Source organism: Brassica napus, chromosome C3 (genome assembly GCF_020379485.1).
Source record: "Brassica napus cultivar Da-Ae chromosome C3, Da-Ae, whole genome shotgun sequence".
NCBI classification, from domain to species: Eukaryota; Viridiplantae; Streptophyta; class Magnoliopsida; order Brassicales; family Brassicaceae; genus Brassica; species Brassica napus.
Genome location: NC_063446.1, coordinates 59,076,216 through 59,098,137, shown reverse-complemented (window position 1 = coordinate 59,098,137; position 21,922 = coordinate 59,076,216). Strand labels below are relative to the sequence as shown.

At 37.9% G+C, this 21,922-nt stretch overlaps 4 protein-coding genes across 5 annotated transcripts; 2 read left to right on the top strand and 2 right to left on the bottom strand.

Moving 5' to 3' along the window:
- The first annotated feature begins 3,353 nt into the window (after window positions 1-3,353).
- Window positions 3,354-5,034, top strand: LOC106406014 (B-box zinc finger protein 20). The gene is made up of 2 exons (XM_013846595.3): window positions 3,354-3,775; window positions 4,350-5,034. Exons 1-2 carry the CDS (start codon window positions 3,590-3,592, stop codon window positions 4,890-4,892), a joined length of 729 nt encoding a protein of 242 aa, XP_013702049.1. The 5' UTR covers window positions 3,354-3,589; the 3' UTR covers window positions 4,893-5,034.
- A 118-nt stretch (window positions 5,035-5,152) lies between these two features.
- On the bottom strand, window positions 5,153-12,610 carry LOC106406013 (kinesin-like protein KIN-7D, mitochondrial). Of its 2 annotated transcripts, XM_013846593.3 has the most exons (26): window positions 12,368-12,610; window positions 11,947-12,287; window positions 11,739-11,836; window positions 11,544-11,633; window positions 11,405-11,457; window positions 10,998-11,063; window positions 10,854-10,907; window positions 10,577-10,636; window positions 10,286-10,364; window positions 10,130-10,197; window positions 9,987-10,043; window positions 9,805-9,909; window positions 9,314-9,418; window positions 9,066-9,173; window positions 8,837-8,968; window positions 8,546-8,728; window positions 8,138-8,287; window positions 7,922-8,059; window positions 7,649-7,768; window positions 7,493-7,543; window positions 7,350-7,397; window positions 7,059-7,208; window positions 6,192-6,905; window positions 5,968-6,097; window positions 5,778-5,877; window positions 5,153-5,381 (listed from the first exon to the last, which is right to left on the bottom strand). In XM_013846593.3, the coding sequence occupies exons 2-25, from the start codon at window positions 12,255-12,257 to the stop codon at window positions 5,792-5,794; spliced, it is 3,156 nt and encodes a 1,051-aa protein (XP_013702047.1). In that variant the 5' UTR covers window positions 12,258-12,287; window positions 12,368-12,610; the 3' UTR covers window positions 5,153-5,381; window positions 5,778-5,791. The 2 variants fall into 2 exon arrangements, with proteins under 2 accessions (XP_013702047.1, XP_048606281.1); XM_048750324.1 differs by having other exon boundaries at window positions 11,947-12,582.
- Window positions 12,611-16,062: 3,452 nt separating this feature from the next.
- On the top strand, window positions 16,063-17,055 carry LOC125583200. Its single transcript, XM_048749827.1, has 2 exons — window positions 16,063-16,446; window positions 16,708-17,055. Exons 1-2 carry the CDS (start codon window positions 16,063-16,065, stop codon window positions 17,053-17,055), a joined length of 732 nt encoding a protein of 243 aa, XP_048605784.1.
- Window positions 17,056-18,822: 1,767 nt separating this feature from the next.
- Window positions 18,823-21,106, bottom strand: LOC106402823 (SH3 domain-containing protein 2-like). The gene is made up of 10 exons (XM_013843619.3): window positions 20,846-21,106; window positions 20,527-20,649; window positions 20,381-20,450; window positions 20,144-20,295; window positions 19,954-20,055; window positions 19,665-19,865; window positions 19,519-19,581; window positions 19,284-19,448; window positions 19,127-19,201; window positions 18,823-19,033 (listed from the first exon to the last, which is right to left on the bottom strand). Exons 1-10 carry the CDS (start codon window positions 20,903-20,905, stop codon window positions 18,917-18,919), a joined length of 1,128 nt encoding a protein of 375 aa, XP_013699073.1. The 5' UTR covers window positions 20,906-21,106; the 3' UTR covers window positions 18,823-18,916.
- Window positions 21,107-21,922: the final 816 nt, after the last annotated feature.

Genomic DNA, 21,922 nt, shown 5'->3' with positions numbered 1-21,922 from the left:
GCCATCCTGGTCCAAACATGATGCGAAAATTGATATTCAAAAGGCACACATTAAAAGATAAGAAGAGTTATCCCAAAGAATCTCACGTGTGTAGCATGTACACAAGGGAAACTCATTAGGGCATCACCAGTAAAACGGCTACGAGCCCCTTTTTCATAAATAAAGACTATATGTCTAGATAATACTGGTGAATACATGTCCCAAGCGTTTAAATGATTATGGTATGTCCATGAGGGTAAGTGTGGACAATTCTGTGATATATGTCCATACCAAGAACGGCTTGGCCGAAATATTTTAAAACGCAAATAGCTGATTGATAGACCATAACTTATGAGGTCAAAACTCTCATTCACAGCTTGGGCCACACGAAATTTACATGCACCTAAGTTAATACGCATCAGGCCATTTAGTGAGCATAGATATCCCCTATCGCAATTATTAACGGGTCAAGAGCCAGACATACCCCATCATAAGACATTTGGATGTGTTGTCTATGTACTAATTACCCCACCACAGAGAACTAAGATGAGACCTCAAAAGGAGGATGGGGATATATGTTGGATATGATTCTCCCACAATAATAAAGTACTTTGAGCCAACTATGGGTGATTATATTTGAGGCCAGGTACACGGATTATTTTAAGACCAGGAGGAGAAAAAAATAATAAAGTTGGTAAAAGAATGGTAAAAGAAATAGAATGGAATCAACCATCAATGTCTTGACAAGATCCTAGGACTAAAGAATGTGAAATAGACGTCCAAAGATTATACATTTACAAAGCTAGCTAATCAAATGCCAGACACATTTGCGGACCCGAAAAAGAATGACTAAGTCACTGTCAAGTTGCTACAGAGTCTAGACAATGTATGAAACGTGGTAGACCAAATAGATTCCAAAAGATAAGAATCCTCGGAAACAAAAGAAATGTGCAAAGAATGATAATCAAAATCCAAATCCGAGGTTACTAAGGAAACCATCCCATACATGGAGATAAGGCCGGCCGGCTCTAAGGTACAGGAACCAAACAATGTAACTTGGGACGCCAAACTACAAAGTATTAAAGGTCCTGGTAATAATGAATCTCAATCGATTATATCATGTCTGGAACATAATGGAACCAATAAGGAATGTCGACGTAAGATGATTTATTTGCATACAAGGTAACACTTGAATTTATGAATATAAGCGAAGATCATGAACCCACATCAATATAAGAGTGCGCACTCGTAGAACAGATTGGATTGAATGAAAACGTGGGGTTAAATAGTTTAAAGAAGAAATGCGTATTTGGCCATATGATTAAGACGCCATATGATGTTAAAACCAGTGGATATAAATGGGTCTTGTGAAGAATAGAAATCGTGAGATATAAAGCTGATGTTGCACAAGGATTCTCACAAAGACCAGTAATAGATTATGAGGAGACATACTCCCATGTGGTGGATGCAACTACTTTTAGATTTCTCATAAGTCTGGCTATATAAGAGAGAAAATTAGACTTGCAGCAAGTTGATGTAGTGACTGCATATTTATATGGTCCACTGGATAATGAAAGTACTAGAGGGTATTGAGCTGAAAGTACATCAAGTTCTCGAGAACAATATTAATAATCATCAAAGTATATGATCTGAATATCATAGGAACCTCTGGATACAATTTCCCAAACAGTTGAATATCTCAAGAAAGAGTTTGAGATGAAAGATTTTGGAAAACAAATTTTTGTTTGGGATTACAGCTTGAGTACATTAACAATGAAATTCTTGTGCATCAAATAGTATATACAAAAAAGGGTACTCAAAGATTTAATATGGACCAGTCTCACCCATTATCTAGTACATGGGCGTGAGATCACTTGTTTTAGACACTGATCCATTCAGTCCAAAGGTGGACGATAAAGAAGTCCATTTAGTCCTGAGATGGACGATGCAGAAGTCTTGTTTTAGATACTGATCTGTTTGGTCCATAATAAGGACGATGAAGAAGCCTTTGATTTTGGTTTATACTAACCAGCCCAAAGAAGGGTTATTTGGTTTTGTTGATTTGTTTTCAGACAGGTTATGTTTTACACATGGTGGTACACGCATATCACAGCAACATCATCCAAGATTTTTTGTGTGTGTGTTTGAGGTCGATGACTCAATATGTTTGATCAGATTGTGGCATGGCCGATGGTAAAGAAGAACCAACTATCATGTTCGAGGACGAAGCGTATTATGTCCAAGATCTTCATCACCCACGGATTACAGAAAATTGGAGAGGTTAATCAGGGGGAGTAATGTGTGTTGTACTCTTTTTCCTTCACCATGGTTTTGTCCTAATTGGGTTTTCCTGGTAAGGTTTTAATGAGGCAACATTAAAGCACATTACAAGCTCTAAATGGTTATGGCATCAAAGGGGGAATGTTATAAATCATATTGTGGATGTCCATAACCGGCTTGGTCTATAACCGGCCCAATACCTAGAGAAAGAAAGGCGGCCGCATGAGAGAGAGAGAGAGACGGCTTAGAGAAGGGAAAACCCTAGTTTCATTTTCCTTGTATTTGTACATTTTCCATATTTATGTCTTTCTTTTTATCTTTTTGTAACTCTCAAGGGCACCTTATGATTGATTAATAATAATAAGAAGTTACAGATTTTAAATACTTAAGTTTACATCATGAGCATTTTTTTGGCACAATAGTTAGTTATGTTTAATGCAACGCTTATAGGAAAGCTAGTTTAGGAAAATTTATCATTTACTATCAAAAAATTATGGTGCAGTAGTCCTTTTACAAACCATCTTATCTAAAAACAGTTAAACACAAGTACGTGTTACATTAATGTAAACTTGGTCATGAATAGATAGATAGCTAGGCATGACATGTCCACTTTAAGGCACGTTTCAAACGAGAGCTTGGCAACTAACCAATATTAATTCGTATTAGATAAAATGAAACTTAAGTGGCTTAAGTCTGGCAAATTACTATTAATCCCTGCTTCCTTCTATATGAAATCAAAAATTCAATGCAAAACGTGACTGAAGCTTATGAGTTACGAAATATATAGTTCTTCAATCCGTGTTTAGAGATCGTTACATGTAACAATAAAGAGGTGTATGTTCCTTAGAACTTAAGCACTTCGACATCCAGAAAAAGTAATAATAACATACAGTTGATGCAATATTAGAATTTAGAAGGGAAAATAAAGAAAATAAAAACCGGAAGGAACCGGGTGCGAAAGCAAATCAATGTGGGCAATTCAAAGCTAGGGAGAGAGTAGCTATCAAGAAAATGAGAGGAAGAGTAAAAAGAAAAAGACAAAGGAAAGCTAAGCTGCTTATCTATAAAGCCATCACATTATTCTTACCCTTTTTGCCCACACTCATACCCATCATCATCATCTCTACATACACCATATTACATACACTCACCCCACATGAATGTCTTTATAAATACTATTGTATAGTACTGGTCCAAGGATCCAAGTTGAGAGAAAGATAGTGAGTTCAGAGCCAATCTTGTGAAATCTAGAAAAACAAAATCTTTTTCAGAGAGGAAATAAATAAAAAAATCTTTGTTTTTATTAAAAAGAAAAAAAGCAGAGTGAAAGATGAAGATTTGGTGTGATGTGTGTGATAAAGAAGAAGCTTCAGTGTTCTGTTGTGCAGATGAAGCAGCTCTTTGTAATGGTTGTGATCGCCATGTTCATTTCGCTAATAAGCTTGCCGGAAAACATCAACGATTCTCTCTCACTTCTCCTACTTTCAAAGATGCTCCTCTCTGTGATATATGCGGGGTAAGAACAAATTCAAAACATATCTATCTTTTGGTTTTCAAGAACATTCTCAAACTTTTCCATGAATATTTGGATGTGTGTTACTATTGATGAAACCTGGATTTCACAATCAGTTTACCTTTTTCTTCTTCTTCTGAGATTTACTTATTGGTTGGTGAGAATATGATTGATTTTCCTTTTTCTTTCCTGGAAATTTTTTCCAACTTTACTTGCCTTCATAAAAACTGAAACATGATAAAGATTGAGATTACTAAATTCTTGATAAGTTCTTAGGAAGTGCATCAAAATTAGGTAATTAACCAATTGAATCGAGTTACTTACAGTATTTTAAAATTACTTTCTTCTTTGGGAAGGTGAAGCAGTGAAGAGAAAGATATCTAAAAGATATTCTTTTTTTTCCCTTCTTTCAATAAAAGAATAAAGAGCAATATCTTTTAGGGAAAAAGAGGTCAAATCTAAAAAATAAATAAAATAATACAAATACTTTTAGAGAATACGTGATTACAAAACAATAGTCCTCTTTGATTATCTACTACTATTATTAAATGGAATCAAATCTTTATCCATATGATAGGAGAGGCGTGCATTATTATTTTGCCAAGAAGACAGAGCAATACTATGCAGAGAGTGTGACATTCCAATACACCAAGCTAATGAACACACTAAGAAACACAATAGATTCCTCCTTACCGGCGTCAAGATCTCTGCCTCTCCATCCACATACCCGAAAGCTTCCAATTCAAACTCTACAGCAGCATTGAGCCGGGCCAAAACCAGACCTAAATCAGTATCAGGTGAGGTCCCGAGCTCGGCCTCCAGTGAGGTCTTTGCGAGCTCTCCTTCGACAACTACAAGCAATTACTATTACGGGTTAGATGAAAACTATCATCAAGTAAGCGACTCTGGTTCCGGATCGGGTGGTACGGGCAGTATATCAGAGTACTTGATGGAAACGTTACCGGGTTGGAGAGTGGAGGATCTGCTTGAACATCCTTCTTGTGTCTCCTATGAGGATAACACTATGAATACTAATAACAATGAGTCCTATATGGTTTACGATGGTTCTTCCTCACAGTACCTTCATCAAGGGTTTTGGGAACAAAAACCTTTTTCCTGAACCTTTTCATTTGGTTTGTTGGAGTTTGAGATTACTAATCAAACAAACTTTTGTTGTTTCTGTATTTCTCAAAGTATAATTTTTATTTTTTTTCTGTAAGGAAGAATTTGTTTGTCTTTGTCAACAAAAATTCGGATTTCGATTGACAACTTTGACTACCGTCCAACTATATTGGATGGTCACTAATATAACTAGTAACTGGATCTGTGGAACCAACCAATTAGCCAAATATGAAATTATGAATTCTCAAGGGAATGGTCAATTAAACCAACATCAAATGATTTTTTCTCTTTTTGCTGCACAATGGTCATGATCGGCAACCCCATCAACCTTTTGCAGTTTTGGTGATATGCAAAAGAATCCCTTTTCACATTTTAGTGATAAATATAATTATATTATCTTACATACAAAATGAGTCCATGTTAAAACTATTCAACCACCCCATCAACAAAATATATAGCAACAGGCTTCACCCACACTTCATGACACCTGCAAGATCATCCAACCTGATTAATATGTTTACATCTTTTTTGTAATTTTATTTAAGAAACTCATCTAACCTACGAGGTGTCAAAGTAAATTAATGTGAGTGAAGATCATGATCTAAGTTCCTCCAATTATGAATCCTAACACTGAACCTTTTTTTTTTGAAACATCCGAACACTGAACCTATTAAGCTTAAATCGGTTAAACTCAGGTTCTAATAAATCGAAGAAACAAGGCCGAAACTGTGACGTACAAGCTGTGACAGAGAAACAAAAACTTTACCAAACTCATCCGAACTAGGATTTTAGTTTCAGTTTGGTTTGAACATTTTCTATTACGAAAAGAACCCAAAATGGAATGTTACCTAACAACATTTTGCTTTCACTTGTAAAAAGGTACCTTTGTTGCCTTTGTCAAGACGGAAACGCAAAGAGCCGATCAGAGATCTTTGTGCGGCAGATTGGGCATTCAGAGCATGCGAGGGAACATGATTTACATACTGTAAAGTGAAACATCTTTTAATTCGATTTTTTTAAAAGATAAAAAAAAGAGAGTAAGCAGGTTTCCTGGAGATGAAGTTGTGACTTACAGCAGAAATGGCGGCAAGGGAGCAGAATTGCTGCCGTGGGTGACTCGAAACACACTTTACAAATGTGAGAGTTTGCGTCTCCATTCGCTTGTGATTTCATCTCTTTCTCCTTCATTTCTTGCATTCGTGCCTGTCTCATTGTTATAAAATCTTCTTTAAACATTTGTAAAGGAAAGACTACTTCACAGGTAAACAATGTAGAAAGTTCATCTCGTTATATTTACCTTGAGACGAGCAACAAGAGGTTCCTCTTTTGGTGTCTCTTCGGTTTTAGATACCGCAACCACTTCAGGCTGCCTCGGTGCACTCGCGACTTGTCTCTCTTTCAGAACCACGTTGCTTTGATTCTTCTCCAATTCCCTTAGAGAGTCGGCGCCATTGATTTCAGACAACGCACCATTGTCTTTTTTCAACTTGGCAACAAGTACCCACATGTTTGCCAAATCGTTTTCTAAAGCTTCCTCTCTTCTCTTTGCTTCTTCTGCTTTTTTCCTGTATTCGTCTTCTATGAACTCTTTCTCTGCCAATGCAGACTCAAGAGCCGCCTCTCGCTGTTTCCTTGCTTGCAACTCCTTTTTCAGATCTTCCGGGTCGAGATTCCATGAATCAAACTCATCACCACTTGACCTGCCTGAAGAGATCCTTCCCTTTCTTCCTGACCTTACCCCGTCGCTGTACTTGCGATTATTAACTCCGTTTACTGGATTACGCGTTTGAGCCAAGTCTCTTGCAGCTGCCAATTCTTTGCCTAGCTTTGTGTTTTGCAGTGAGAGTTTTGTTACTTCACTGGCCAGATTTTTCAGCTCAACAGCAGCAGCAGAGGCTAGTTCCTTAGCGTATGAAGCTTCTTCAGCTAGTTTTTGATTTTGTACTCGTAAACCACTGTTCTCTTCCACAATCTGAACATGTTCTAGCTTCAACTTTTCGTTCTCTATTTCCTAAATACGGAACGTAAAAAACATCCACGCAAGAAGAAAAGGTAATGTAAGTATAAAGAGATGATCAGATTGATGTATTGTCTATGTTTAGCGTGTAAATATTTACTAGGATACTTATGATAACTGAGAATGTATGCATGTTTGTAGATTTACCAGCGACTGTATTTTCCGTTTTAGTTCGTCTGCATACTCTCCAGATACCGTATTATTGGAACAAGATGGTGAAGAATTTTCACTAGATACTGCATTCAGACGTTGCTCTAAAAGGTTCACCTTTTCATGTAGTTCTTTGTTCTCGGTGCACTACATAGTTGGAGAAAGTTTGGTAAGAAGAACTTTCCAGAGAACAATGTTCAATGTATGAATCAAATAGAAGCAAGAAGAATGGAGAGAAAAAGATAAGACTTATGCACAATTTCGAAAGGAGGAAAACATCCTACCAACCTTTTTCTGTAGTTGTTCTTGGAGAATGCAATTGTCTGCTGATTTGATCTGTTCCATAGATAGAACCAAGTTAGACATATGGCTTTTGATTTGGCTGCTGTAGTAAGCAAGGTGATATTTTAAAAAGAAGAATAAATTTTCACCTCCAGCTCAAAGCTCTTCTCATGGCACTGGCTCATCAAACTCATAACTTTCTGAAAACAACAAAAGAACGTGATATATTAGCTGAAAGGCGCTGACCCTTGAACCAGTGACCAAGATCATTTTCTCGCAGTGAATGAGATGTGGAGGTTAAGTACCTGTTGCATCTCAACCAGTGATGCATTGGCAATTGAAGCTTCACCACTTTCAATTATGAGCTGTTCTAAGGCCCTCATTTGTCTTTGCTTTTCTTGAATCTCATGTTCCAAATTCTGTATCTGCATGCAACAATTTATTAGGTTCGTTATCTGAGCTAAAGGTAAATGAGTCACTTCAGGTAAACAATCAAGTACTGTTTGAAAAATCACAAAACGTATCTATAAAACGGACCTTCAATGGCATAGTACAGAAATATCAGAAAGTATCTTTACCTGAGTTTGTGAGTTTTCTGGATCATCTACGGACTGATCCACCAAACGCTTTAGTGTGCTTGTACTGAATGCTATCTCACCAGCAAGCATCTTAACTTGTTCAACCAAAAGGTCGATTTCATCTGGCGTCATGACACCCTACAAAAGGTCATACGCCCACAACTATCAGATGCCAGTTCTGGCAATCAATACATACTTTGGGGGTAATTTACTCACTTGAGTAGATTCTGCCTCCGGTGAGGTTTCGCCATTCAATTTACTGGAAGATCTCTGGTGGCTAAAACCTAAGGAAGCATCTGATACAAGAGCCAAGGTAGAAGATGGAGATCCCGGATTATCATTATCCAAGATCGGAGAAGCCAATTTCTGAAAAGCGAAAAAGCAACACAAAATGACCAATTGTGTTTTAAAACAGCTTCTGTGATGTGGAGGCAGCATGCAGCAGTAAAGCAGCTGATAGAATAATAAACTACTTGGTCTTTGACCAAAAGCAAAATTTATTCAGGTTAAATCAACAAAACCACCTATTTCCAGAACTTCTTTTGTTGGTTCACCTCACAATGGATGAAATAACTAGCTGAACCACTGAAATTATTATCATTTAGGTTATATCAGAAAACTTACATCATCTTTACCCGCAGAGAGACTGCGCTGGAGAGTGGGTACATCGCCCAAATATCCAGGAATAGAATTCCTGGTAGAGACCAGTATGAGCTTGGTAAGCTTTTGGATTCTGCTCATTAGAGCTGCTTTGGCTTCTTCTTCTTCCTCCAATCTTGATTGCATTTTCACTTGACCTTCTTCTAACTGTTATGAGAAATAAATAGATAGGTCAGTCACTGACTTTAGAACCCGTCAGTTTAGAACACAGCAAAATATATTCAGGATAACAGTGATCTTAAAAGAAGTCAGAACCTGTTGCTTTAAGCTCATTAACTCTTCATGATTGACACCAACAAGCATACCCTTTCTATACTGATCAAGTTCTAGTTTGAGGATTGAGATCTCTCTTTGATATTTCTTAATCAGTGACTTTTCGTCTATAATCTGCTTTTAGGACATTAAAAATAGCATTGAGCATAGGTTGTAGTTGTACCTTAAGTATAGTGAAGTACCTTATTGTAAAGCATGCTAAAAAGATCACCTGATTGCGTGAAGCATATATTTCTATACTCTTTGCTCTGCTGGCAAATTTCAATGTATTATGAGTTTCCTCATTACTGCTTGACGCGGGAGTAATTGTACATATGAGCTATAAGAAAAGAAGGAAAACAAAATACTGAATTAGTTCTATGTTGTTACGGTGGAGTAGCGCTTATTACAGATAGTCAATATAGACAAGAGTATAGAGTACCGCTAGGGAAATATTTCACCAAATACAAAAGATCTCACCGAAACATGCCCATGGCCACTTAGTGATGATTGCAGAAGACGAGTTAGCTTAGAGTCACGATATGGAATGTGAGTTGCCTTACCCTCACTAAGTTTTCCAATCACCTTCATAAATGAAACAGCAAGAAATAATTAAAACGCCCTACTATCTCAAAGGTTTAAGTGACTAATGATGCTACTATTGACAGACAAAAACAAGAAGGATGACATACTATTTATTAGAAAGTCAAGCATCAAGAAACACTAGCACACCAGATCAATGAAAAAAAAAAAGAAACGAAATCAAAATCCTAAGTGTATTCCCAGTGGAACTGCAAATTATTTCATGATTCTTTAATGCCACCAATGGGATGTCGAAGCTAATTGAACTGTTCCTATTAGCAAATCCATCATTTTGCAGTAACAGTGTTTTTTGATTGACATGTTATCATTACATATTTAAGAACAAATGGTAAATGGAAGGATAGCCCAAACTAAGAAAAGAGACCTACAGTTCCAAGAGTTAGAAGACTCTTGTTTATGTATGAACCTTCTTTCCTCCTCAATCCAGTTGTTTCAGTTTTGGAACTCTCAGATCCAGCCAAATCAATCAAATTCTAAACAAGAAATTATATAGTTAGAGCCCCTCTTGAAAGAAATAATCTTATACAATAGTTAAACAAATAACACTTACGAGTTGAGAAAAAATAACTCCATCATACTCATCTCCAGTAGCACTACTTTCAATCATCTGCAACAGATACAAATTAGACTTAAAACATGTAGTAAGAGGCAATAAATTACCCTTTGACAAATTTATGGAGCTTGAAGAGATACCAGTGTAAATAAAGTGTGACTTCTGCTGCTCATCAAATTGAAATTATTTGAACCAACGTGGCGATGTTCTGCCATTGAAACAAGAGCACTAGAGAGATGGAATAAACAGAGTTAAGAATATCAAGACATGTTTCAGAGTTAAAAATTTATAATTACCTTCACCAGCTGCAATGAAGGATAGTGCGTGACCAGGAGACAAAACAACTTCTTCCTTGATACCCTCGACATAAGTCCCCTAGAAACAAATATTACACTTTGTACTTAACCAAACTGATTCATACAACAGGACGGGTGCAATGTGAACTAATATATAAGCGACTTCACATCATATAGTGATTCGAAACTAATACGTTCTTAATGTTTCTATTTCGACCACAATGTTATAGACTTGCACGTGTGTGTGAGAGAGAAAAGTTAAGTTAAGCATTCAATAGTTGTTAAGCAAACCTGGGAATCCTCTCTAACTCGTAAATTTTGGCCTGTTGGATCCAGTAAATCATTTATCACCTGATACAAGGACAGAGATCAGATAAACTGTAGACAGATGAAACATACAAACACTCAAGTAAAAGCAAAACGGTGATGAGTAATCAGCCAAATTTATATATACATATTTAAGCAGTATAGTTCCCAGTGATAATGTATAAGAGTAGGAAAACAATCCCAACCTAAAAGTTTATTTTGCAGGGCTTAGCGAGTCATATATCAAGGATAGACAACTAACCTCGTTGTATATTTCAAGATATGAAACACGGAGCAGGAACTCCCTTCCTGGAGTCTGAAATATAGAGACGAATCCAATTAGGGAACATGAATTCATTGGAGAAAAAGACGTGATAGGATGAGAAAAGACGTGAAAACCACTTACATCCTGGATGATACTGAACACGTCTCTTATTGCTAGCGGTATGATCCCAGGAGATTCTTGATCACCCTAAGCATATTGCAAAAGAACCAATGGCAAAACGAAAACAATATCAGAGATATGTTCTACTTGATTGGATGAGAATTTGATATCCAATCGTTCATCCAGCTACTTAACTAAAGATAAACACGGTCAATCTAAATGAAGACCTTCAAATTTCGTTTCACAAGAGTATTTCAAATTCACGTAACCATCAGTTACAGTTTATGTCAAGTGGAAGTGGTCCATGTAAATTGTTACAGTAAATCCAAAACAACCAGCAGGCGGTATCTACGGAGAACTAAGTTGCAAAATAGATCCAGATTCATAAGAGAGAAACGTATAAAAGGGAAAGAAAAGAAAACTCTTACATGCATTGTATGGGTCTTTCCACTACTTGTAACACCATAAGCAAAAACAGTTCCTGTCAAAGTCGCAACACTGGGTCAGAAGATTTTCTGCAAGCAATACTAACATGGAGACCAATTGGCCTAGCGGAGATTTGCATACCGTTAACACCTTCCATAGCTGCCTTAACTACTGGTCTTGCAGCTACGTCATACACGTCCATAGTATTTGCTTGTGGTCCAAAAACTTTATCTGAACATCAACAAATTTTGAAAAAAAAAATATTCACTCAGCAAGAAAATGATATGATCTCCACAAATAAACCATCATCCGAAAAATAGAGTTAGAAGGCAATACCGAATGCATAAGCAGTGAGAGGATTGTACTCGTGCCTAACCATGGTATCCCCATCGGGGTACCAAGCAACTTCATCTCCTCTCTGATACTCTCTATCACTGCAAACAAAACCAAAAACAGAAATCAATTTCAAAATCCCAATAATTAAACCACTCGAATTGCATCGATTGGGAGATCTGGTCCACGGCGATCAGATCTATTTGTATACCTCAACGGTCGAAAACGAACGGTGACGGAGATACTATCCCGCTCGGAGCTAACAGTCTCCTCCACAGGCTCGCCGAGAAGCTCCTCCGACGGGTAAGGAACAGGCGACGCAGTTCCGAAGCTCCCGGAGCCGCCGATTAGCCCCGAGTCGGAGAAGGTGCGACTAAGCGTCGTCATGGATCGTGAGCCGGAGTTGGTAAAGGAAGAGGCGGAGGTGGAGGAGGAACGGGGAATGAGACGGCTGCTGAGATGAGAAGAAGAAGTGGAAGAAGCGGGACTTGGTGGTCTGCGGTTCGAGAACGATGAAGCCATCCACTAAACCTAGATGATCAACTCCGGCGACTAGGTCACGGTGAAGAAGAATCAAGTAATTAAAAACGATTTCGAAAGAAGGTGCAGAGAATGTGTCAGTGGGAGCTCACATGGCTGGAGACAGAATAAATCATTGTAGCCTCCTTCTCTTCTCTCTCCTTTAGATTCGGTTTTGCTGGTAGAGAGAGAAGGTGAGACCAATTGTTTCGTCTTCTTTAAGCGAATGTGCTGTAGAGAGAGAAAGGAAGAAGGTCGAATTGATGTAGATGCCTCTCTCTCTCTCCTCCTTGGTGAAGAAACGAGGAGGCTGAGAATTCAGATTTTGAATTTTGTTTTTTTCTGTGCCTTTCCAAATTTACATATATTTAATTATTTAATTGTGGTAGTTGACAGGGAGGAGAACGACAACTTAATATTTTTCATTTATTTAAAATATTTTTACCGTATGCTGCTGTGACAATCACCGTGTGACCTAGTAGTAAAAAAAGCGCGCACCAGTTTAAAAGTTTTTCAAGCCACGAGACGAGCGGGAATGACAATGGCTCGATAATTTCCCCTTTTTACCCTTTAATTTCTGCATATAACTTGACGAACTTCTGTCAGGCATTTGATTAATCAACGAGTTAGCAAGGGTAATTCCGTATAATCAGGTGTGAAACTAGGGGGTTTAATTCGTTTACAATCAGCAGAATATTAATTTATTGCTATTGACTAACGCTAAAATAATTTATTTTCATTTAACACATGTAACGCTAGTTGATATACCAACAACAACACACAATTCAAAATATACTTATTAAATAAGATTATACCGTTTAGCTGGCCATATGATCCAAAACCCAAGCTGTTTCGTTTCATTTGTTTTAGCAACTAAACTAAATAGAGTCTTTTTTGGTGGAATTTTGACAAAATGGTTTTAGACCATATTTCGGTAAGTTTCTTGACGAAAACGTTCGTCAGAATAACCGAATGTTTGACACTATGAAATAGTGTAACCGAATGTTCGTCAAAATAACCGAATGTTTGACACTATGAAGTAGTGTAACCATATGTCAAAATCGTAGTAGTTTGAATGAGAAATGAAAATTTAAAGTGAGTTACTTGAAAAGTTTATAAAGCTTCAAAATTTGGCTAAATGTAAAAATTAACAAATAACTACTTTATAGATTATGGATTTGGACTATGGTCTTAATTTGTTAATTGGACATTATATCCATTAACTTATTATTATTACACTCAAAGTCTAAGCAGATGATCACATCCATTGTCCGTCTGCCTAACTCTTCAACTGACATGGCGGTCTCTTACGTTTATGGGGTAAACTGTAAGAACGGAAGGGAACTGTTATGGGAGGAGATAAGTGCTCTGTCAGCTGACCCCATAATTGCTTCCGAGCCCCGGGTGGTGCTAGGGGATTTCAACCAATCTATTGATCCCGCCGATAGCTCCTCTGGTAGTACTAGAATCTCTAAAGGTATGATGCAGTTTCGGGATTGTCTCTCTTGCTCAGGCCTCTCAGATCTTACCTACCGGGGCAGTATGTTCACTTGGTGGAATAACCAGACAGCAAAACTCCTCGCGAAGAAGCTTGACAGGATCCTTGTCAATGACAACTGGCTCCTCTCTTTCCCAATCTCCTATGGTCATTTTGGTGATATGGACTTTTCGGATCACTGTCCAAGTACTGTCATCATTAGCTCGCGGGCCAAAAGCAAGAAACCTTTCAAGATCTCTCACTTCCTTATGAATCACGAGCCGTTCACCCCTCGGTTGGAGGCCTTCTGGGACAACACCAACATTCCAGGAACTGTTATGTTCCAGTTTTCCAAAAAACTCAAGATACTGAAATCAGTGATAAAAGACATCAACAGAGAGCATTATTCTGACTTGTAAAAACGGGTCCAAGAGTTACATGTTGGTATGCTATCTGCTCAAGTTGATCTCTTATCTTCTCCATCGGTTACTTCTGCCGAAAGAGAAAGAAAAGCCCATCAAAATTGGGTTAGGCTGGCAAAGGCTGAAGAAAAGTTTATCTATCCGTGATCAAGGGTGACTTGGGTGAAGCTGGGGGACTGTATCTCTTCTCTTTTCCATCGATCTATGCAGACCCAAAGATCAGGGAATCAGATACATTACCTAATATATGACCAGAACAACAGGCTAGAGAATATCAATGATATCAAAAGCCATTGTGTGGACTACTATACGAACCTCCTTGGTAGCTCCTCCCCATCTCTCTCTAATGATGATATTGGGGAAATCCACCGTCTAACATCTTTTAAATGTGACGAGGCTTGTAAAGGTATGCTCATGGCACTAGTTTCCCAAGCGGAGATAAAGAAGGAGGTGTTTGATCTCCCTGCCAATAAGGCGCCTGGCCCTGATGGCTACACAGGAGAGTTCTACCGAAGAGCTTGGCCTATCATAGGGAACGATTTCACTCAAGCAGTGCAAGAGTTCTTCTCTTCAGGTCATATCCTCAAATAATGGAATGCCACATTTATTACCTTAGTGCCTAAATCAACAGAAGTTGAGAGGATGAGTGGGTTTAGACCTATCTTGTGTTGTAATGATGTCTATAAGGTGGTCTCAAAGATTCTTGCAAGACGCTTGGAGAAGTTGCTGCCATCTATGATCTCTCCATCACAGTATGTGTTTGTCAAAGGTCGTCTCCTTATGGAGAATGTCCTCCTCGCTACAGAGCTAGTGCATGGATTTGGATCTAAGAACGCTTCTCCTAGGGGTCTCCTGAAGTTTGACATAAGGAAGGCCTTTGATTTCGTAAGCTGGCCTTTCATTCTGGAAGTCCTCCGAGCCGCTGATTTCCCAGGTATCTTCATCAACTGGATCAGAAACTGCATTACAACCACTTCCTTCTCTATAAATGTCAATGGTGAGCACTGTGGGTACTTCAACGGTGGTTGTGGCCTAAGACAGGGGGACCCTATTAGCCCAACGCTCTTCATCATCGCTATGGAGGTATTCTCATCTCTGCTCACAGAGAAGTTCGACTCTGGCCTTATTGGGTATCATCCTCTAGGACCGAACCTGAAAATTTCACACCTTTGCTTCGCCGACGATCTCATGATCTTCTTTGACGGCTCAAGCAACTCTCTCACTGGTATAGTAGAGTCTCTGGATGAGTTTTTCCTCCAATCTGGGCTGGGTTTGAATAAGGAAAAGACTGCTCTGTTCCATGCGGGCATGGATGACACATAAACAACTACTCTAAACGCTAGTGGCTATCTCTTGGGCACTCTCCCCATAAGATATTTGGGTCTGCCTCTACATCATCGGCGCCTTAAAAAGTCTGAGTACTCGCCTCTTGTTGACAACATAAGGAGGCGAATCCAAAGCTTGAAGGTTAGACTGCTTAGCTATGCGGGAAGACTGCAGCTTATCAAATTGGTAATAAACAACTTGATTAATTTCTGGCTCTCTACCTTTGTTCTCCCTAAGGGGTGCATTAAGGAGATTGAGAAAATCTATCGAGACTACCTATGGTCCTCCAACCCCGACGCTCGCGGAAATGCTAAGGTCTCGTGGTATGACTTATGCCTTCCGAAAAGCGAGGGTGGAATTGGATTGAGAAACCTATTTCTATGGAACAAGGCTCTCACTCTCAGACTGGTTTGGTTACAATTCGCTGGTACTAACTCGCTTTGGGTTACTTGGAACAGAGAACACCACCTAAAAAGGTGTACTTACTGGAATGCTGAACCACAACCAGGTCACTCTTGGATTTGGAAATCTCTGATCTCTCTCCGGCCCCTGGCTCGTCATCTGATTGGCTGTAACATAGGGAATGGACAGCAAGCTAGCTACTGGTTTGACAATTGGCTTCCTCATGGTCCTCTCATTGACTTCATCGGTACGACTGGCCCTTCCAGGCTTGGTATTCCTATCACAGCTACAGTCAGAGATGGAACTCGTCAGGGAGTTTGGCTCCTCCCATCTTCTCGCTGTCGTACGCCCTCTCGCTTGCCTGAGAACTACTTTGCTGGAGATCCTACCGCCTACTAACGCAGACAATGCTGATGCTTACTGCTGGGGGCCGCTTGGTAACAGAGCCCAAGTGTTTTCTATCAAAAAAACGTGGGAGCTTATAAGACAAACTGCTCCTCCGATTTATTGGGAGAAGTCTGTTTGGTTCAAACATGCAGTTCCTAAGCATGCCTTCAACTTCTGGGTGACAACCCTGAACCGCTTACCAGTGAGGGATATTAAGGATCAATCATAATACTTGATTGATTCTAGTATCTCTTCATATATGGACATAATATATGTTCTCATTTAATGTACTTCTAATACCCTAGCTTAGACTTGTATATAAAGCTCTCTAATGTACATTCTTGATATATAAGAAATATATTACTCTTACATGGTATCAAGGTTAGCGAACTGGGGCCTATGTGATTCTCCAACTTGCTGTCTGTGTGGCTCTGGATAGGAATCTCGTGACCATGTGTTCCTGCAATGTAGCGTTGTTGATCAGCTATGGGCAGCCATTCTCCCTCGTCTTGGACAACAGAACCTCACTCTTCATAACTGGGATTCTCTTATCGCTTGGATGCTCACTGACACGCCAGGCCTCTCAGAAACGCTAAAGAAGCTTCTTGTTCAGGCGGTGGTTTTCTTCCTGTGGGGAGAAAGGAACAACAGACTCCATAATGGTTCTCCTGCATCCACATCCGTCTTGTTCAGTAAGATCAACAAGACTTTGAGAGACACCCTCCTTGCTCGCTTACCCCATAAGCGTTGTCAAGGACTCTTATCTCAGTGGTTTAGGTTCGCCTAGATCATGTTGCCTAATCCCTAGTTTGCTCTAGTTCCATATCGGTTTTTTTTTTAGCCATATGTAACTTCTTGCTTTAAAGCCCTTGTAAATCTACTCTTGTTCCTTTTTGGTATAATATTCACATTTTATCAAAAAAAAAATCTTTTGTGTTAAATTAATTTTACACAAAAAAAGCAGATCCATATTGAAGTATATTTTAGTGTTTTTCAAATTGGTCAAACATAATATCTTCATTTTAATCACACAATAAAATCTAGGTGATAATAGTGTTTGGCTCATCTTTATTGTGATTAATATATGTATTAAAAGTCTCCATAATGCATTTGTAAGTTTTGGTTTTGTAAAAGCCATTAACTTGTGTTTCTCAATCTCTTTTTTTTTATATAAGGCTAATAAGCCATTTAGAAAAATGGATTTCATACGATCAACAACAACAAAACCAAGATCCTCTGTTTGAATATTTTTTTAGTTTTTTGAGTCCGAGAGTACAACACAAAATTATGTTCGATAGATTCTATTTTTCGGTGATAGTAAACAAAAACAATGTTGCAGTTGTATCTTAGGAATCCGAGCGCTATGAAACTGTCACACTACAAGGCGTTTAAATATTTAATAAAAGAGATTAACCATCTTGACTATGCAATTCTTCTTTATTCTTATATTTCAGTATTGTAATTTTGATTTATGTTCTTATTATTTTTTACAAATATCAGTTGTCCTATGATAATAAAATAAGGTTCATACATCTTTTGGAAGAGTATTCATTTTAGCTCGACATAGTGCTTAAGCAGTACCCTGTTATGAGGAATAATAGTAGTTACTATCATTAGCTATTATTATAAGAACAACTACGATAATTGGAAAGTTGTCTTGGCCTCTTGGGAACACGTAAGTTTGGATGATATTTTTGACCCCAACAATTAATGTTTGGAACAAAAAAGAACTATAAAGACAGAATGCGACATAGATTTTTAGGATTTTATCGAATCAATTACTTATACGTGATAGATACAGAAGTGTCTGCTTATCGAAGCTAAGTAGTTGTCATATGACTCACTTTTTCAGCTTCATTGCGCAGCTGGCTCACGTGCATGCTTTTCCTTTTCTCACGTGTCATGTGGTGTGATATTTGAAATACACTTACCATGTCGAAAAGAAAAAAAAAAAATTTCGTACGTATTAATAATGATATATGTCTCCGATGAAACCTCCAAGCTTCTTTCCTTTACAAGAATATCACTCTCTTGTATAAGACCTCCTTGAATCCTTGATGGTATCTTTTTGTTTGCTTGAGTTGAGTTGTTTCTTTGTTTCTTATTCCGTGTTGTAATAAGTTGCTTGCAACACTCAAAAAATTTGAAAATGTATAAAATTTTAACATTTTACCAAAAAAGGAAAAAGAACATGACTCTTGTTACTTCCTCTATCCAAAGGTTACTAAGATTTATGTTGTTGAAAAACGTTAAATGTTATTCTTTACTGATCTTGAAATTTTATGTTTGATTGATAACGTAGTTACAACAAAATCGAATTAGGCACGCCTCAGCTTCTCAACTACTAGGGAAGATTTGAGCGGCGCGTTAGGGAAAGATATTATGGAGGCCGTTAAAGAGAGGGATGAAGTGCGGTTTGGATCGCAGTTGTCTCTTACAGATTGTAGAGAGGAGACTATGAAAGGTACAATAAGCTATGAATGCGATGAAGCCAAGTTGCGGTTAGAGCTAGGCTCTGATCAGATTGGAAAACACCCGACTTGCTTCATCAAAGTGGTAAAAAATATGTTTGCTCTTTATTGTAAGTTAATAAGTAGAGAAACATGACCAGACCCAAAGTATCACCAAAACCCACCAAAAGAATGACATTATATAACCTCTATGACCTTAGCGGCAAGCACACGATCCCTTCTCTCGATATAGTCAAAAGGAAACCAACCTGCTTTGCCTTTACATTCTCCTTCTGCCCACCCACTGCTCGTTACCTGGATCCGCAAAAGAAAAAAAGCCTTGTAAATGAGTCCTCACAGATCATACGTGTCCTAAACCATGAAAGACTGGTAATCTAATATGCTAACCTCTCTGATAACAACATAGTCTCCAACCGATAAGCTAAGCTCAAATTCTGAATCAGATTGATACGGAAACAAGACCTGCGCCCAAAAAAACAAAATTTGATCATAGGCAAATCAAGAGATTAAGTAAGCTCTTCTGAATCTAACAAAGTTCACTAACCTCTCCTAAGAAATATCCCATGGCATCGGATGTTCCATTATGCATATGAGAAGCATTGACTCCATTACTAGCTTCTTCATATGAATTAGGAGGAGGAGGCGAAGATGTGATGTTATCTACTTGTGGAGTTTGAGGCCCTTCGATTCTTTGTTGCTCAACTCTCATCTATACAATTGTAGTTATGTTTTTTTAAAACAATGAAGAAAGCTGTGAGTGACCAATATACTACTTATACCTCTCCTTCTAGCCTTTCAATAATCTCAAGGATCCTTTGGTGATAAATACGCTCTGCTTCAACCTTTTTATCATTAAAAAAAACATTTTACAAAACAAAACACAGAGTAAATGATTATGAAGATAAAACAACTCCTAAGTTAGTACCAAAGTTATTAGCCGCTGGAGAGTTTGGTTTTGTTGCTGATCTTCAACAGCAGCCATGGCAGAAGCTGCTTCCTTACCCAGTACGGTCATATTTGATTTAAGATCTTGTAGTTTTGCTTCAGCATATTCCAATTTCATTACTAGTTCTGGATTACCAGGATTCTCTCTAACCTTAGCTTGTCGTTTTGATACTTCAATAGTCTAGTGTCGGTTCAATAAAAACGTGTTTTAAGTTAACATAAAAAAAGAGAGCACATAAAAAAAGAAGAGGCGCGGCATTAAGTATAACCTGAGATTCAGTCTCTTGTCGCATCCGTTCATAGCGTTGTGCTAAATGTCGAGCATCCACCAATGGAGCTCCCGTTACCATTGCCCTTAGTGGCTCAGCGACCTAATAATAACTTCATCAACGTAAAACTTAGCTATATTGCTTTAATACAAAAGAAAAAAGAAGTGCATCAATTTGTTTCAAGTGAAACCTGTGTTCCAAGAGCCTTCAATAGAGTTCCGCGCTCTTTCTCCATTTGATCCCGAGCATTTGCGAAACTAAGTGAAGCTCTTGTTAGTGTGTTGCCACTTGTACATGTATTTCCTGAACCATATCTCCTGCTGTCTTCACACAACTTTGTACCTAGTAGCAACCAGAACAATCACAAAAAAGAATTTTATAAACCTCTGGCAATAAGAGTGATGCATAAAACAAAAAAAAGGTTTACCTATTTCGACTTGTTTGGATCCTGTGACGATGGATCCTTCAACACCACGAACAATGTCCCGTTGAAAATGCTGAGAAGACGAAGAAGTAAACTTCAGTAAAACAGTAGCAAGAGAGAAGTATAGTTCAAGCAGGAGAAAAGTAAACCTTAGCAGAACGTGTTGAGATGTAAAGCTTCTCGAGCTTCTGATGCCGATGTAACTCTTCCTCGTCGGTTATTACAGTATCTGAACCTCCATAGCCTCCTCCCCCAAATTGTCTCATGACAGCCTTGAAACATCAAAAAAAACAGAGAAACATCAGTACGAAATCATCTCCCCAGATCAAGAACAGGATCAATCCCATCTATGAGCAATAAAGCAGGCAAAAAACATTCGCTTTACCATATAACTAACAAGGGGATTAGACTTAAAATTTGAAATTGATTTAGGGTTTTTTATGATTCAATATAGAGGGAGTAGAGAACCTGTTGCTGTCTGGCCACTTGTTCTCTGAGCTTTGAAGCTTGTTTTCTGATTGCTTCCATTTATTATACAAAGTACAAACACTGTGTTTCTTCTTCTTCTGATTCCTCTTCTAATCTCCTGATCTCCTCTTCTTCGGGAAGGTGATAAATTGAAGGAAACGAGAGAGAGAGAGAGAGAATATGTGTTTGAAATCACATCTACCGTTTGGTATGGCGTCACATCTTTTTGACTATTATTCTAGTCAATTCTCAGTTTTTTTTGTCCTGTGTGTGTGTGCAAAAACCCCCCAATATTTTATAATTTAACATTATTTTTTTAAAAAATTTCTTAATTTTACTAGCGAATGTCTGCTTCACATTACGTTAATTTATTGAATTGTACGATTTGGCGTCAAATGAAATGGGCCTAATAATAGGCCGACGCACGAGTATAATTCGAATTTTGATTATTCACCGGTAGAGTTGGCGATGAACGATGGCAGACGCACATCCGTTAATCAAACCTATTGGAAAATAGTTATCAAAGAATTTCAGTAAAGAGGAAGACAATTAGAAACTGAGATTAAACTTACAAGCTTGTAGAAGATGCAAATAACTATACATAACCCCATAACACCTATATACTCTGTCATCGTTATAAACGGAAAATTTCACAGACATGATCAGTTTTCAGTAAAATTTAAGTCAATGGCTCTAGAAATTTAAGAAAGTAGATTTTGTGAAATTTTGGCATTTAAATTATTTAAAATTATTGAATTTACTTTAAATATTTATGATATCTAAATTTTTTAGAACTAATTTTATTTATAGACGCTGGCTATAATAGCGGCGACGATTAATAAATCTAACTTTAAAAAAATCACATTTGGTATAAATTTGTTATTTTAAAAGTGTGATCAACCATATGATGCTATATTAAACTTGTGTATATGTGTTCGTGATTGCCAAAGAAGTTTGTTATTATGGACGACATCATATATTCGAAGTAAGAAATTATACACCCTAAAACAACCATATATGATAACGGAAGCATGAGTAAACGATCATTGATGAAAAATAATTGTCATTGAACTTACA